The sequence below is a fragment of the Trachypithecus francoisi genome, unplaced genomic scaffold, assembly GCF_009764315.1.
Source record: "Trachypithecus francoisi isolate TF-2019V2 unplaced genomic scaffold, Tfra_2.0 Lachesis_group1, whole genome shotgun sequence".
NCBI lineage: Eukaryota > Metazoa > Chordata > Mammalia > Primates > Cercopithecidae > Trachypithecus > Trachypithecus francoisi.
Window position 1 is genome coordinate 44822356 of NW_022681454.1, and position 18738 is coordinate 44841093.

General features: G+C 38.7%; 1 protein-coding gene across 2 annotated transcripts in view; it reads right to left on the reverse strand.

The window, feature by feature from the left end:
- Positions 1 to 18738, reverse strand: part of PKD2 (polycystin 2, transient receptor potential cation channel) — a 68694-nt gene that overhangs the window by 8503 nt on the left and 41453 nt on the right. Inside the window, exons 7-12 of one of the 2 annotated variants that reach the window (XM_033214129.1) lie at positions 14842 to 15009; positions 10972 to 11153; positions 9147 to 9267; positions 5172 to 5270; positions 1805 to 1926; positions 1425 to 1542 (exon numbers count right to left, since the gene is read on the reverse strand). In XM_033214129.1, coding sequence (XP_033070020.1) covers positions 1425 to 1542; positions 1805 to 1926; positions 5172 to 5270; positions 9147 to 9267; positions 10972 to 11153; positions 14842 to 15009 — 810 coding nt within the window. The remainder of the gene's footprint in view (positions 1 to 1424; positions 1543 to 1804; positions 1927 to 5171; positions 5271 to 9146; positions 9268 to 10971; positions 11154 to 14841; positions 15010 to 18738) is intronic. The other variant, XM_033214130.1, reaches the window with a different exon arrangement.

The following is an 18738-nucleotide window of genomic DNA, read 5'->3' on the forward strand; positions in this document are numbered from 1 at the left end:
AGAAGTGTTTTGGATTTGGGATTTTCAAAAATATTTTGGAATGTTTGCATTATACTTACTGGTTCATCATCCCTAATCTGAAAACCCAAAATCCAAACTGCTCCAATGAGAGCATTTCCTTTAAGCATGACCTTTGAGCATCATGTTGGTACTCAAGAAGTTTTAGATTCTGGAGCATTTCAGACTCACATATTTGGATTAGGGATGCTCAACCTGTATCTCCTTCTTTTCATAGAAGATAATACATTCAATAGCTCCAAAGTAGGAAGGATGTAATGTCAGAATAAGAACTGTGTCTAAATATAGCCTTGTAAAAATTTTCCTCATTATCTTTATGCTTAAATTTCCCCGTGACTGGAGAAGTCTGTCACCTACTAGCACTGTTCTATGGAGCGGCATTTAGAAACCACTGTCCTAGACTTCCCCTCACAGGAAAGAGGCTTTTGTAATAACATTCATCTGTATTCTTTGTACCTCAGTTACCACAGATTTTTGTTGTTGCTGTTTAACCATTTATTTTTGAAAGTTAATGGTAAAGCTTTGAATTATTTTTTTTCTGATTATAAAAGCCCACTTATGTTTACTTTTAACTATTTTGTAAAAAGTATTCAAATGGAAGGTAGTTGCTAATTTTATTTTATTATAAATGTTAATAATTTAGGAAAGGCAAAGTGGCTCTCGTCTGTAATCCCACCACTTTGGGAGGACAAGGCGGGCGGACTGCTTGTGGTCAGGAGTTTGAGACCATCCTGGCCAACATGGTGAAACCCCATGTTTACTACAAATACAAAAATTAGCCAGGCATGATAGCATGTGCCTGAAGTCCTAGCTACTTGGGAGGCTGAGGCAAGAGAATTGCTTGAATCTGGGAGGTGGAGGTTTCAGTGAGTCGAGATTGTGCCACTGCACTCCAGCCTGGGAGCAAGACTCCATCTCAAAAAGAAAAAAAAAAGGTAACAATTTAAATACCTACTAAATAACCAGAATAATTTCATATCTCTTGGTAAGTCCTTTTTTGTTTTCTTCACTCTCATGGAAATTGTGGACTCTGCAGCTAATCAGGCTTCTCTTTTCAAATGATTACCAGCAAGCTTAGGGCCCAATTTGTAGCCCAATCTTAATAAGCATATGTGTTTTTATGAATGCATTTTACGCTTCATCAATAATCTATTATTTTTACTTTTGTTTTGCTTGCTTTTCATTTTGACCTTTTTATATCATGCTAACCATCCATTTTTATACATAATTGTGTTATATATTCTTTCTGGAATAAACAGGGTACTAACAAATAAACTGACTGAGACAGAAAGAGAGGGTGGCGGGGATGGGCAAGAGACTCAATAACCTATTACTTCTATAGTGTTTGATACATCTGTGGTGTTGTAGGTAGCAAATCAAATCCTGTTCTCCTAAACCAGACCCACCCTCTCTTTCTCCAAGTCGTCTCTCATCTGCTGATGTTCATGTTCGGTCAGTTCTTGGTCTCCATCTTGGTCGTACTTTGTGAATATTGCCTCAATCTCTGCATCAGTATGGCCCTTCCTGAAATTAGAGAGAGGATACAGATAAAATCATTCTTGTACCCAGTTCACCCTAAACACAGAGACATCAAAATGCAGGAGGAAAGGAGAAATCGCCAAATGGGGGCAAGTTTTCCTCTTATAACATGTTCTAGAAAGATACCTGCCTCTGGAAAAAAAAAAAAAGTACCTCTATGAGCACTTGGGCTAGAAATACCCTTATCAACAGGAATTTATCTTTAGAAGCAGGAATTTTTCAGAACCCCAGGAAGCACGATTCTTACCCTTTGAGATCTTGTCGAAGTTCGTCAAAGTTTAACTTGCCTCCCCCTTGCCGCAGACTCTCTGAAATGTCATCCACAGTGTTTTTTTTCAGTTTTAGTTTGACCAAAGCTTTATGGTAGCCCTATCAGAGAGAGAAAAAAATAAAACACTTGGTTTAGTGTATTCTCCTTTTGCATTTGTTTTACTTTCCATTCACAGTAGTAACTACTATAAACCTGGTGTACACTGGCCATTCAATGAGTATGTGCTGGATGAATGAATAGTTTTGAATGTATCCAATTTTCCGTAAAACACTTGTGGAAGAGTTACATTGAAAAAGTCAGGGTCTTTCAGTAAGTCATGAAGAACTCATATGTGTATTCAAGTTTATGTGATAGAAACAAAAATTACTATATATGCTATAGCTGTCTGCCTCAGAGCATAAAGGACTGTGCAACCGTTCTTACGAATACCAAGAAACTCGAATCACGAATTGTGTCTTTATTTTTTATATTATCTATCTTCTAGACAGTAATTTCCTTAAGTGTGTATAAACAAACAAACAAAAAACCCAGTGAAATGTAGATGAATATTTTCCCTTTTTTTGAGACAGGGTCTCACTCTGTCACCCAGGCAGGAGTGCAGTGGCGTGACTCTGGCTCACTGCAACCTCGACCTCCTGAGCTCAAGTGATCCTCCCAACTCAACCCCCAACAAGTAGCTGGGACTACAAGTGTGAGTCACCACGCCTGGGTATTTTTTTTTTTTTGTAGAGATAGGGTCTCACCATGTTGCCCAGGCTGGTGTTGAACTCCTGAGCTCAAGCGATCCGCCCGCCTCGGCCTCCCAAAGTGCTAGGCGTGAGCCACTGCCCCGGCCAAGGATTTTTCACTAGCAAACTTCAGACCTGACCTTGCTTTGCACATGGTGCAGCACTGCAGGTGACCATGCAGGCTGAAATTGTGCAAAATGATCTGAATAATCAGTGGGAAGAATTACAATTGTTCTGTGATCTATAAAACTTTTAATCAAAACATTAAACACTCCCTTAGTGTCAGTTATAAATGTATAGGGAGTTTAAAAAAGATGAAAACTAATACTGCTTTAATACACTAAAATGTAAAACATTAGAAACATTAAAAATTAAGTGTTGGCCGGGCGCGGTGGCTCAAGCCTGTAATCCCAGCACTTTGGGAGGCCGAGACGGGCGGATCACGAGGTCAGGAGATCGAGACCATCCTGGCTAACACGGTGAAACCCTGTCTCTACTAAAAAATACAAAAAAACTAGCCGGGCGAGGTGGCGGGCGCCTGTAGTCCCAGCTACTCGGGAGGCTGAGGCAGGAGAATGGTGTAAACCCAGGAGGCAGAGCTTGCAGTGAGCTGAGATCTGGCCACTGCACTCCAGCCTGGGCAACAGAGCGAGACTCCGTCTCAAAAAAAAATTAAGTGTTTTATTTCTTTGTAAAAAAATGTATCCAGAGTAGTTTAAATAGCACTTGCCTTGTTTTCATTGGATAATATTACATTGTACACTTCACAATGTGTGAACTTCTTTTCTGTGCATTAGTGAATTGTCATATTCCTTCTTAAATGTGGACTAGCTTCCAACATATTTTTCTTTTCGTTTTTTTGAGATACAGTCTTACTCTGTTACCCTGGCTGGATTGCAGTGGTGCAATCTTGGCTTACTGCAACCTCCGCCTCCCTGGATGTCAAGTGATTCTCATGCCTCAGCCACTCGAGTAGCTGAGATTACAGGTGTGCACCATCACGTCTGGCTAATTTTTGTATTTTTAATAGAGACGGAGTTTCACCATGTTGATCAGGCTTGTCTCGACTTCCTGGCCTCAAGTGATCCACCCACCTTGGCCTCTCAAAAGTGCTGGGATTATAGGAGTGAGCCACCATGTCCAGCCCCAACATTTTTTCTTTTGGACTTTCATTATTGTGAATTATCTCTAATAAGAGTTCCCTTAATGTGAAGTTTTTTTGCAGGCATCATTTCGTCAAGACATCTTCATCCATTTCGTCATACCTATTTTCCTCATTCAAGTTGATAGACCTGCCCTAAGTTCTTCTGGTTCCATATCTGGATATCTTGAATGATCGCAGTGTCAACACTCTTGTTTCTTCTTCACTCAGCTATTTCTTCTATAAATCCATTACTCTGTTTTGAATTTCACTTCCAGTGTTACCATTTTTCATTTCTTTGCTAGCCCATTCTCTTTTTCTTTTCTTTTTTTTTTTTTTTTGTTTTGAGACGGAGTTTTGCTCTTGTTGCCAGTGAGCCTGCTCAGCCTGCACATCTGTTACTCAGGTAACTGATCTATACACTGAAGAGCAAGCAGTGGAGTTTGTACTTTGTGCTGTTACTCACAGTTAATATACTGTGAACTCAAGCTGAAATGTGAACTGTGTTGTTGAAGGTGGTGTCACATAACAAAACTGGGGTAACCGAAGTTTGTGCGTATCAGAATTGTGCCAAATGAGGAGTGCTTGCATACACACTGGAGATTTGCTAACCTGTAAGCAACTGTTATGCAGAATCAAGATAATGTGACTCTTAGGTCCCATCCCAAGGACTTTGTTTTAAGAGGCCTAAGTTTTCTATCGCAACATAAATCACAGATAACATAATCCTAAGGCTTGGCAATAAAAAAAAACATTAGTTCAGGAGTCACTATGGCTTAGCAAAATGATGTTGGGAAACAAACTATGTATTTTAAATGTGGTTATTTGTTGTTGTATACGTTTTATACTTTAAACCAAATAAAGAAGTTACATTGAGAAGAACAAAGAGGCCCAACTTTCCTGTCCTGCCCTTCTATTTAACAATGAAACCCTTCCTGAGAAGGTGCATAAGTAAAAGTTCTCAGGCCCCAGGCTAGGACCTGAATTCATGAATCTTTTCCTTTGCTTATTTTAAAACTGCCGTGGAAGGTCAAGGGTAAAGGGTGAACTACTAAGTATTTTCCTCTAAAACTTATTTTTTTTTTAATGGTAATTGAGATAGAAGAGGTGGGAATTCCTTTAGGTAATCTTCCCTTCTAGTTTATTCTCAACTCAGGATCCTGAAGTGAGAGCCAGCTAGAGTAGATGTCAAAATAATAAAGGTAATGAATCTTCAGCTCAGCTCTTAAAGTGTCAAAAGATTATTGAAAATTTAATTCCAGGACACAAAAGGATTCCCAGAATTAAAATTCAAGATAGCAGTATATCCATCAAGACTCTAAGATAGGGAACATTTAAATTATTCCTGAAATATAGCGATGTATTCTTTATTTCAACAATTTCAGTGGATCAATGTTGATTTGAAAATCTGGCTGAGACAATGCTCATTTTATGTCAGAAACAGAAGAATTCTGAGAATTAAGGCTCTTCCTACCTTTCTGATAAGATCTGAGAGTTCCATTTCAGCTTTCTGCTGTGCCAAGTCAGATTTCACTTCAGAGTAAGTATCATTGATGATCGCCAAAAACATATTCTGTTTGTGAACGAAAGGAGGGCAAAAATTAAAGGAAGAAACATAATTTGGAAATATCAATAAAAAAACTGACACATGCCTTTTTGTTTATCCTTTTTTTTTCCTGAGTGCTTTATGAAGACATAAATTCATACTTATTTACTAAAAAACACTTTTTTTTGAGACAGAGAATCACTGTATTGCCTAGGCTGGAGTGCAGGGATGTGATCTCAGCTCACTGCAACCTCTGCCTCCTGGGTTCAAGCAATTCTTGAGTCTCAGCCTCCTGAGTAGCTGGGATTACAGGCATGTGCCACTACGCCTGGCTAACTGTTTCATTTTTAGTAGAGACGGAGCTTCACCATGTTGGCCAGGCTAGTCTCGAACTCCTGGCCTCCAGTGATCTGCCCGCCTCGGCTTCCCAAAGTACTGGGATTGCAGGCGTGAGCCACTGTGCATGGCCTGATGTCATAAATTAATAGTTTTGCTGCCACATGTTTTGGGAAGATTATTTTCTCCCTTAAGTCATGCCACAGGAAAAATTTTGTGATATACTTTGTGAAAAGATACAATAATAAAATACCACAAAATACTAGTATATTTACCTATGAATGGTGAGATTATTTTATTTAATATTATTTTTGCTTACCTATGTTCTCTATATTTAGAAACTTTTACATACACTACTGGAGGGTATAGAATTCTAAAAAGCTCTTCAAATTTCAACGGTTAACACAGATAAGTAGAATTGTAGGTTTATTCCAAGCTTTTTTATATAATCATATATGAAATTTACAGGACACATTTTTAAAGAGTTTAAAAGGCTGTTGCAAATAGGAATACAGCAGGCCTAGTAGGAAGATAGTAAAGAAAAAGTTTCTGGAAGAGAGATAGACTTTGGAGTCAAGCAAACTTGGGTTTCAGTCCTAGCACTGCTAAGATTGTCGCTTCACTTTTCTAAGTCTAATTTTAAAGAATTGTTTTACATTAATAAAATGGGAAAAATAATAGTATCTCCCTTACATATTTGTTGGGCTAGTTAGTGAGACAATCTATGTAAAGTGCTCAGGACAGGTCCTGATGCAGGTAAGTGCTACCTAATTGACAGCTACTATTACCATTTGGTAATGGTGAGTTCATTTTTCTGATCTTTCTCTTCCCCAGTAGTAATGGTCTGCATTTCCAACAACAGACTTTCTCAAAGCACTGTATCCAGGAGATCAGGTCCCCCCCTTTTTTTACATGCTCTTCCTTTGTTTTTCCTTTTTAACATATAACCGTGGTTTGCAAGTATTTCTATTTGATAATGTCTGTTTTCCCCCAAGTCTGAGGAATCTTCTTAAGGCTGAATCAGGCTGTTTTCCTTACCCTGGTACTGGCAGTATCTAACATACTACTCATAGTACACAATCCACAAAAAACACTACAGGGTGTATTATACAGTATATATTATATAGAGATTATATATACATGTGTATATATAATATATAATCTATATATAATAGATTATATATTACATATGTGTGTATATATATCTGTATATATATACACACGGATATAGTGGCTCAGTAAATACTTATTAAATGGTTGAGAAATGAACAAATGAGAATGCTCTTATTTTAGTTGGCTATTAACTTCTATATAAAGGAAGAATATTGTTTACAATTCTGTAGCAGAAATGAGATATAATATAGAATACATATAAGTTTTTGACTAAATGCTCAATTCCAAGTGCAGATAACTGCAGTCCAAGTAACATCTTCTACCTTCTCTCTTCCAGCTCAGGGATCTAATGTTCTAGTTTTGCTTCCAAGTGGTTGTTAACTAATGCATGCCAATATCTTAATTGAAATGGATCAAAGGCTGGGACCTCTAAAGAGATTTCAAAAAATAGAAAGTGCTTGAGAAAGGCTCTTGAAGGTGTGGGAAGAGGAAGCTCAGCCTCCTCTCCATCCTGTCTCCCAAGGTTCGCTTAATTATCAGATGGACATCTGCACCAGGATGTCTTTCCTGTTGATGTGGGGAAGAGTGGGGTTATCCTGGTTCAGTTGAGCCACTTCATAACACTGTGCCTTCTTGTTAAACAGGGGCAATCAACTAACACCAGGCAATCAGCTCAGAAAAGTGGCCAACCCCATGCTCAGCTTGTCATTTCCTTAAAAGACAGGTGTGTATTGAAAGTAGACTTCTATCTATGTAGCTATTTATGTGTCTATGTATGTATGTATGTATCTATCCATCCATCCATCCATCCATCCATCCATCCATCTATATCTCTGGGAGGTGCTAGGAGAGCAATTCTTTTTTGTGCAGTCATCCAAAAAACAATTTTAGTATAAAGATAGAAACTAAGAGCTTCTTGTCATGTTCTGGTGACTAATCTGGTAAGGTGACTGAATACTCTAGATCTGGTAAGATGGCTGCCTACTAAAGGACCACATTCAAACAACTCCACATTTGAGCATTTCCAGTTGCCACGATTCTATCCGTCCTTTGTTTGGCAGACTGATAAATGGAGAAAACTAGGTGGCCTGAGATCAACTGAAGGGTCCGGTGCAGGACTCTCAATTCCTGGTTTTTGCTTTCTTAGTAGAGATTCAGGTACTCTAGAATACAAAGTACTATCAACGGTAGAGTAACAAAGGCTTATTCTTCTCTCTATTGTTTTCTTTAATATATGATAGGAAGAAGAAGCTTAAGAGGTGTAAGTTTAAACATGAGCCATAATCCATGCATACAGCAAGATACATATGGACTTGAATAATATTCCTGACCTTTTCAGTCCTGTTAAAGTACAGCTAGGGAACATGCCTTTGTTTTACACCAGAGGCTGTGTCTCCCCAGAAAAAAAATAGTTAAAAAAATAGGAAATTAATACAGTACATCTAATACCCAATTACACTTAACCAGTACCATACACTTAACCAGTAATACCTGGACTGACATTAGAGTTATTACACTGAATTGCTGAAAATGTGATCACTCAACCTTCCTCAAGGGATCTTTACACAATTTATTGAAATGAAAAAATGTTATTTTCTTAAGAAAATTGTTCTTAAGATGATTGTTAGTGTTTAGATGAAAAATACCGCCTAAATTAAGCTGGCTTAACACCTTCTCAGTAGACAAGTGAATATATAAATGTTAAGAAAAAGAACAAAACACCTTAAAAAAATCTTAATTAACTTAGGGCAAAAACATTAAAAATGTTCATTTGTACCAAATCAAGAGAATAAAATTATTTTTGAAAATAATTTTAATGCAATTTCCATTCATTGTTACATTTAGTTTTAAACTTAATTATTTGAATATTCTCTGTAGGCAGTCTCTAGATGAATGGGATATAAATAATTTAAAACGGAATATCCTAATTTTGACATGTGATGATTCACTCAACTATTACTCTTGACATCCTAGACCTAGCTTGCTTTTCAGTTCTTATTTCTTAAAAAGAACAGAAGAAAGAGAAAAGTCATGCTAGCAAGTGACTACAAAAGTGCTGACACATGTGTTTAAAAAGCATGTAAGCATATTCTACTTTTTAGGCAAAGCACTATTTTAGGTATCTTTATAAATTTGTATTTGAACTAATTTCTTTTTTGCGTTGAATAGATACATATAGAGAGAGAAATGAAAGACCATGGAAAAGATCTAATTTTTTTTGCATTGAATAGACACATATATACGGATCAATGAAAGACCACGGAAAAGGTATTTGATATGAGTCTTAAAACTGTGAATAAAAGGAAAACAAGTTTTCCAACATCCACACATTTTTCTACTTCCTGAGTCTTTATTTAAAAACGATAGGACATAGAGTGTGAGAGAAAAGAGAAGACAAGGATTTATGAATATGACGTTTAAATTGAACCTCACTATAAGTAAAAATGTACATACCAAAAGAATGAAGAACATAAAGAACACAAATGTAGTGAAATAAATTGGTCCCAAAACTCGATTAGCTTCCTCAATCTCTGCAAAGTTGATATCGCCCAAAATGATACGGAATTGAGTGAAGCTATAAAAATAAAACAAAACACCACAATACAAAAACAAAGAATGTCCAGTAGTAGATGCAACATTTCTTAAAGATGATTTCATATTTTTGGACCTTTTTAGCAGTATAGGTAGCTGCCAAATAACAGAAAATTGTCAATCCCATTTAAAAAGTCTTGCTACTTATATCAGCAATTAAAGCCTTCTGCAATAATAATAAAATGCTTTCACGCTACAGAGGTTATTTCCATTTGGTTAAAAAGAAAATACAGGCCGGGCGCGGTGGATCACGTCTGTAATCCCAGCACTTTGGGAGGCCGAGGCGGGCGGATCATGAGGTCAGGAATTCCAGACCAGCCTGGCCAACATGGTGAAACCCCGTCTGTACTAAAAATACAAAAATTAGCTGGGCATGGTGGCAGGCGCCCGTAATTTCAGCTATTCGGGAGGTTGAGGCAGGAGAATCGCTTGAACCCGTGAGGCAGAGGTTGCAGTGAGCCGAGATTGCACCACTGCACTCCAGCCTGGGCGATGGAACGAGACTCCATCTCAAAAAACAAAAAAAAAAAAAAAAAAGAAAAAAGAAAATACAATTATTATTCAATAACTTATAAAGCAATTGGCTATAACAATTCAACACATAATCTAGGTAAAACATGTTAACTCTAAACCTTGACGACAGTTACCCTGGGTCTAAAGTTAAAAATTTCTTAAAAAAAAAAAAAAGGGGCCTGGTGTGGTGGCTCATGCCTGTAATCCCAGCACTTCTGGAAGCTGAGGTGAGAGGATAGTGTGAGTCCCGGAGTCCAGTACCACCCTGGGCAACACAGTGAGATCCATTTTCACAAAAAAATGTAAAAACTTGGCCAGGCATGTTGGCATACACCTGTAGTCCCAGCCACTCAGCAGGCTGAGGCAGCAGGATTACTTGAGCCTAGGAGTTCAAGGCTGCAGTGAGCTATGATCACACCACTGCACTCCAGCCTGGGCAACAGAGCAAGACCCTGCCTCAAAAACAAAACAAAACAACAACCCCCGCCCAAAACCCAAAATGGTTTGTGCTCAAAGATCCAATATTCTGACATGTACTTAAAATGGGGTCAAAGTGGCTAAGTGTTGTCAGTGCTGGGTCTTAGTAAAATCGCTTTTATCAACAGCAATATTAATTAGAGATATCTATGCACAAACCTCTATCACTTCCATTCCTTTTTAAACTAACTCCTTTCTAAATGGCATAGAAATCTGACACTGGTTGCTTTTTGTTGTTTCACATTTGGGATCTTTGGAAAAAAACCTGAAAATTCTTGTACTGGTCTGAGTTTACCCTAGAATATTAGAAATATCTTGCTTTTTTCCTTAGAAAATAACTTGAAGTTCTAAATATATGGCAACAATATTCAGCAGGAGTAAGAATATAGGCAAACAGCCTTCTAGAAGCTACCATCTGCATTTGGTGCAAAGAAAACCGCAGTCTTCAGAACAGTGTTGGTTTCCTACAGCTGTTAACTGTATCTTACTACTTTGGGCTGCTATCGTAAGCATTTCAGGATGCATTGTCTTCTTTGCATTGGTAGATCAATGTTTTGGGAAAAGGTAATTAATTCTTATTTAAAATAACTAGTTTTAAACACTTGGTGGTCATATAACAACCTCATATGAAGATTTATTCTTCAGAAGCAGTGACAACTCTGATTAAATTATTCTTCTTAATTTCATATATACTTACATACACTCTTGGAAAGTACTGAAGTCATCGACCTGAGTGCCAAAGACAAGGTATGCCAACTGAGCATATGCTAGGAAAATAATGAAGAACATAATAGCAAAGCCAAACAGGTCTTTGGCACATCGAGACATGGTTGTCGAGAGCTGGCTCATGGTCCTGTTAAAATTGATGAATTTGAAGAGCTGTAAAAGAGAGAGAAGACTGATCAATAGATGAATGGATAAACAAAGTGGTGTGACTGTATATAATAAAACATTATTTCATTCTGAAAAGAAATTAAATTCTGACACGTTACAACATGGATGAACCTTGAAAACATGCAAAGTGAAATAAGCCTGACACAAAAGGACAAGTACTGTATGATTCCACTTACATGAGGTACTTAGAATAGTCAAACTCATAGTGACAGAAAGTAGAATGCAGGTTACCAGGGACTCGAGGGAATTGGGAGTCAGTGTTTAATAGATACGAAGTTTCAGTTTAGAATAATGAAAAAGTTCTGAAAATGCATAATGGCAATGGTTGCACAACACTGTGAATGTACTTAATGCCACTGAATTGTACACTTAAACATGGTTGAAATGGTAGGTTTTATGCTATGTGTATCACTACAATTTAAAAAAAAAGGCTGAGTGCAGTGGCTCACATCTATAATCCTGGCACTTTGGGAAACTAAGGCAGGAGGATCGCTTGAGCCCAGGACTTTAAGATCAGCCTGGGCAATACAGCAAGATTCTGTTTCACTAAACAATAAAAATAAATTAGTCAGGTGTGGTGACACACACCTGTGGTTTCAGCTACTCAGGAGGCTGAGGTGGGAGGGTTGCTTGAACCTGGGAAGTCGAGGCCGCCATGAACTGTGACTAGTGATGCTTATTCCCCCAGAAAGGATTAAAGTAAAAGAGAGGGAAAAAAACTCCACGCAAATAAAAATTAACTATAAAACCCCCCAGGAAATTCTTGTTGCATAATATTGTCATTTGTTGTGCATCAGTTATGTGTGGAGGGCTTTATGTATATTGCCTCAAATCTCTGCAGTGTCTGAAATATTGGCAATCTATCCCCAGGAGTCAGCTGGAGCCTGCAGCCAGCTGCTCTGCCTGAACTGCAAAGCCTGCTCTGCCTGACTGCAAAGCCATATTGAGCATGTTGGTAGATAGTGAACCCTACTGGTAGACAGTGAACCCTGCAAAGCCATATTGAGCATGTTGGTAGTGAACCATGCTCTGCCTGACTACAAAGCCATATTGAGCATGTTGGTAGATAAGGCACTGAGGATGGCTGCCCAGATTGTGTAGCTTTAGGTAGAAGCCTCAGTGGAAGAACACATGATGAGATATTAGAAGTGGAGTCATGATCCCTGCCTTAAAGACCTTAATGATAAAGTATGGAGGGGCAAGACATTTCCAAGAGAAGCACTAAATAAAACACAACAGCTTGAGACACATGTTGCAGGTAAATCTCTAGAAGTTTACTTAAAGGTCTGTTATACATTGTTTCTGGCCACAGTGAAATATTTTTTGAGGATTGCTGTAATCACATTACTTAATATAATCCCAATTCATTTGAGATCCTTTTTTTTTTTTTTTTTTTGAGACGAAGTGTTGCTCTGTTGCCCAGGCTGGAGTGCAGTGGCACAATTCAGCTCACCGCAACCTCCGCTTCCTGGGTTCAAGTGATTCTCCTGCCTCAGACTCCCAAGTAACTGGGATCACAGGTACATTCCACCACACCCAGCTAATTTTTTTTTTTTTTTTTTGTATTTTCAGTAGGGACAGGGTTTCACCATGTTGGCCAGGCTGGTCTCCAACCCGACCTCAGGTGATCTGCCCGCCTCAGCCTCCCAAAGTGCATAAGCCACTGTGCCCAGCTGAGATCTTTATTATTATTACTATCCTGATTATTATTATTAAACTAATAATAATCAAGGAAACTTCAGTAATTCTCAGGCAGCACCTGCCATCCTGTCACCAGCACAGGCTCTGACTGCGCTATCCAAACATGTGTGGCTATTTAAATTCAAATTTAAATTAATTAGGATTAAATACAATTAAAAATTCAGTCCCTTGGTCCCACTAGCCATATGTTAAATGTTCCATGCCTATACGTGGCTAGTGGCTGCTGTCTAGGACAATGGAAATATAGAACATTTCCATCACCACAGAACATTCTTATTACTATCATTATTTTTGCTATTTGATTATTATTATTATTATTACTATGCTGTAATCAAGGTTTTGTGCTTTAGTGATGGTTTCTCTTGAACAAGCATGTCAATAAATAAATAGCATGAGAAATACAGGATAAAGTCTATGCATTTTTTTGTTTTTTTGAGAGAAGGTCTCACTCTGTTGTCCATGCTGGAATGTAGTGGTGCGATCTTGGCTCATTGCAACCTCCGCCTTCTGGATTCAAGCAATCCTCCCGCCTCAGCCTCCCAAGTAGCTAGGACTACAGGCAAGTGCCACCACCCCCAGCTAATTTTTGTATTTTTAATAGAGATGGTTTTGCCATGTTGCCCAGGCTGGTCTTGAACTCCTGGGCTCAGAGGACTCGCCTACCTTGGCCTCCCAAAATGCTGGCATTACAGGCATGAGCCACCGTGCCTGGTCTGGGTCTATGCCTTTTGATAAACCTCAGGCCTTCTAGGTATGAATACCAACTCAGGAAAGTACATAATGGGTAAGTACCTTCTAGAACAGTGCTGTTCAAGAGAACGTTCTGTGATGATGGAGATGTTCTACATTTCCACTGTCCTAGAGAGTAGCCACATATAGCCACTGAACACTTAACGTGTGGCCAGTAGGACCAAGGAACTGCATTTTTAATTGTATTTAAGCTTAATTAATTTAAATTTGAATTTAAATAGGCACATGTGGCTAGTAGTTACTGTCTGGACATCACAATCAGAGCCTGTGCTGGTGACGGGACGGCAGCTGCTGCCTGAGAATTACTGAAATTTCCTCCATCTCTAGAATTGAGGCTCATTGTATATGAAATGTCATAACCTTTCACACACATGGAAATGTACATTATGTCTTGAGATAATAAGGAAATGAGTGAGGAAGGAACTATCTGGAAGCGGTGTCTGTTCCAACCTTAATTCTAGGTAAAGCTTCCCTTACAGCCTCTACCTGGAAAAGAGGCGATTCCTTCCAGCAAGCACTTCCAAGTGCAGCAACTCTCCCCTTCCCTCCACCTGATCCTTCCCTCTCTCTGAGTTCCTTTTCCTTCACCTGTTCATCTCATATCAGGTAAAACTCAGACCTGCCTCTGTCAGAGCAGCCCGGGGCCCCAGGCCCAGCTAACACACTGAAAGGCCTCTTACTGCATTTGTTAAACAAAACCTATAGGGACTGATCTTGCACTAATTCAGATAGCAGGAGAAGTGTATCATTGACAGTGAGAGGAATGATCACATGAGTTTCAATAGTTTACTTCATATGTAAAATATGAGGCCTGGCATGGTGGCTCATGCCTATAATCCCAGCACTTTGGGAGGCAGAAGTGGGAGGATTACTTGAACCCACGAATTCAAGACCAGCCTGGGCAACATAGTGAGACCTTATCTCTACAGAAAAATTTAAAAATTAGCTGGATATAGTGGCACATGCCTGTAGTCCCAGTGACTTCGGAGGATGAGGTAGGAGGATCGCTCGAACCTGGGAAGTTGAGGATGCAATGAGCTGTCATCATACCACTGCACTCCAGCCTGGGTGGCAGAGTGAGACCCTGTCTTAAAACCAAGTAAATATGGAGCAGCTCTGGCCAGTCACTCGAATTTCGAATTCAAGTATTCCATGATTTTGTGGAACTCAATTATTTTTGAAAGAAATACTTAAAATGTAGGACATGAAATTTATAAATTACCTTAATCCAGACAAAAAATACTGTGACAGCAGCTATATTGTTGAACTGTATTTGCCAATATGCCAGATGCTCAAAGTTGGGGAAAGTATTTTGATCTTCCAGAAACTGTAACAGCACCTCCACATTTGATGTTCTGTATATGTTAATTCCTATAGCTACCACTGATAGCTGGAAAGCAAAAGATTTAAATTTTATTACAGTATTTTAGAAATATAAAACATACCTTAATATGACTAGTATACTTTTCTTCACCAATGTATTAATTGTAGGGTTCACCATTATACTTACCCAATGTCATTCTTAAAAGTCACTCACTCAAATGGAAAGTGTTAAGCCCTGCCATAAAATAAGTAAAACAATATATTGCTTGCATTTCCTTAGTTCGGAATAGAAACCCAATGAAGGCATGCATGCATGCATTGTGCACATATGCATTACACACACGTACATCCATACACAGAAGAGATCACACTATAACAGACTCAAACTCCAAGAGGAATGCTTTCTGTTTTTTCTGCCACCTTCATTTTAATCACTTTCCACCCTCTTGCTTTCTTGCCTTAAACCTGCTTTCTGTTTTTATTTGTGATTTTTAAATTTAAAATTTTCCAGTTTGTCTTCATTCTCCAACTGCCAGCCATTCTTCGCTCTGCTCAACAAAAATATAGTATGTATAATGTGTCTATGTATACAGCACCGTGCAAGGGGCTAAGAGGAATAAACAGAAGTAAACCGCATAAATCCTGCCCTTAAGACATTTATATTCTGGTTTAAGAGCAGATAAACACATGAAGTTAAATAATACAAAAAACCACTGAAGAGTTGGCATCACGCAACATAAAGTGAAGAGGGGCACAAGATATCCTAAAAGGGAGTGCCCATGAGAACAAAGAATGAGCTTGGGCTTGAAAGACAATGGGAATGATGAACACAGAGGGCTTAAGAAGGCCTGCAGTGGGAATAAATGAGCCAAGGGCTTCTCTCTTGCTCATTTATGTCCCTTAACTCATGACCCTGCAACTTTCCACATATGCTTTGGTTCTAGGCTTTACAACCAGATCCAAGGGGACACTGCCCCCTCCTTGGCATCCATCACCACTAAATGTAGACAGTGCTAGGGGTTAGTCATAACCACCTGGCCCCACTGGGGGGTCTGAATCTGCAGCAGGTGGGCTGTGGCAGGTGCTGCAATCTTTGCTGTCCATTCTCTCCTCTTAGGAATGATGGCCAGAGACCACTTCATTAGCCCTCCCTTCCTGAGATGGCCATCCAGCTCATGGTCCCCCATGTGATTCTCATAGCAAAGACCAGCCTGGTTGCTGATCACAGCTAAAAAGCCAACCTCCCCATCTTCCTTTTCTTATCTGTGAAGGATTTCCAGAGCCAATTTTGTATTTTTGTGTTGGTGGTGGGAATGATTAACACAGTGGGCTCAAGAAGGCCTGCAGGGGGAATATGTGAACCAAGGGCTTTTCCTGAGATGAGGAGCTCATCTCAACTAATCCATGTAGAAAAACATTTGGATTGGTGGACTGGATCCAGTGGTAACTCTTTACCCAACTCTCACCAGGTATAATTTGTTATGCAGTCCAGTTGTTTTTACTCTGCACAGGACAAATGTTTATAAAATTATGAAGAAGATGGTCATTAATACAACAACGTCATGATATGCTACATTTCTTTGAAACCTTTCCTTCCAGATAGGGGATGAAAGAAGAGATGAGGAAAGAGATTTTGTGAGCATCTGCAATGTTACATCACTCCTGAGTTTTTTGTGGGATTCTCATCCCTGTCTATAAAAGAACTTTCTCTCCATATCAGAAAATTAGGAGGGCAGAGATTTGGGCTATTTTATTCATTCTTATATCCCCAGTGCCTAGAACAGTGCCAAGTACATAGTAGGTGCCCATAAAATACTCGTTGAATAAATGAATTAGTCGGGCCGGGCGCGGTGGCTCGTGTCTGTAATCCCAGGACTTTGGGAGGCTAAGGCAGGCGGATCACGAGGTCATGAGATCGACCATCCTGGCTAACACGGTGAAACCCCACCTCTACTAAAAATACAAAAAATTAGCTGGGCGTGGTGGCGGGCGCCTGTAGTCCCAGCTATTCGGAGGCTGAGGCAGGAGAATGGCCTGAACCTGGAAGGCGGAGCTTGCAGTGAGCCAAGATCGCGCCACTGCACTCCAGCCTGGGGGACGGTGGGAGACTCTGCCTCAAAAAAAAAAAACAAAAAAAGAATTAGTCATTTTACCCTGTAAAACCTAGCAAGCAGTCAACAAATTATTTGAGTTTAAATTCCTTAATAGTCTTCTTTTTTCAAGTAATTCTGCTAGTTTTGAAAGACTATTGCTCAGGACAAATGGCTGACTGATGCAGCCTGTGTACTTCAGAACGTGTTGGAGAAACAAAAAAGGAAAACAAAGAAAATTTCAAAGTGATTTCAAGATGTCATTATATTTATATTTAAAATATAATTTCTTTTCAGGTTTTGGTAAACATAAGCAAATTTTGGCTAGATAAAACAAAAAGTGTTGGCTCTTTTCATTGGTTTGAAGGTCCAGTAGAGCACAGGGTGTGTTTTGTGGGTGACCAGAAAGCATGCCCTCACTTCTACACTTGATCAGCAAATGTTTCAAAGGACAAGTGGGATTCCAGTAGCCCTTCCTTGTTCTTTATAAACAAAAAGCACACTGTCTGAATTGTTGTCTGGCAGTATTAAGCGTTGTTTAAAAAAAAAAAAAATGAAAAGCACAGTGAAGTAAGTTTTCAAAGAAATACTTGCAAAATGCTGTGGCTGCTGAGTCAAAGAGACAATTTCCATGATATCATTCCCTTTTCTCCTATTGGTAGCCAAAGCGGCACAAGGCAATTCACTGGGGTATGGGAAGAAAATGTTACAACTTCTAGGTAGGTGGTAAGAAAGTGTTGGAATTCTATTTGTATTAATTTTATCCCAATCTTTAAAATTCTATGTATGTGAATATTTTACGGATGTACCTGTTACACCAATGTATGCATACAATTTACAAATAAAGATAATACAATAGGGTGTGTAGTCAAAGCTTTCACTGATAGGTGTGTATGATCAAAAAGGGTGAATACCACTGACTAGTCTTTTGTTGATACTGAGTTCTTTGGTTAAAAAATAAAAAGGAAGTCTGTTCTTAATTAGCATACCATACTTACCTTTTTATCATTATTTCAATGGCCTAAATATAAATAAATCCATATAAGCCAAAAGGCAGGGTTTGCATCCTTATAGTTCCAAACAATAATTGTGTTCTGGGATAACTGTCAATGTATATGGCCTGCACTCTGCCATCACTCTGAACAGAAATATTCTGAAAAATTATTTCCAGTATTATTGTCTCTCCTGTTTCCTTAAATGCTAAAATTCTTGTGTAACTCTGTTCATTGTTAATACATTGAGAATTTGGGGATCAAGGGTTTACCTTGATTTATGTGATGTTATATGGCCATCATAAAAGACGGGATGCACTTCTAACTGCATCATGACCTGATGGGGTCAACACCATCTATTCTATAGGAATTTTTACTTTAAGTAAAAACTCTTTCTAAAGTGCACATATCCATGACTTGAGAGGCAGTGTTACTATGAGGAAAAAATGAGTTCTGTACCATGAAAAGCACCCGGAGATGCCTAACACAGTAGCTTCTAAAGGGTTAGCCATTATTATTATTACTATTACAATTATTATCACTGCTAATATTGTTATTGCCATGCAATATATGGCCATGTAGTTCTTTATACCTTAAGTGTTCTTTCACTCACATATGAATAACATATTTTCCATATTTTATCAACTATTAATAATTCTAGTGGGGAAGAGTTTAATAATTTGATGTAAATGCCTCACAAAGGCCAAATAAATT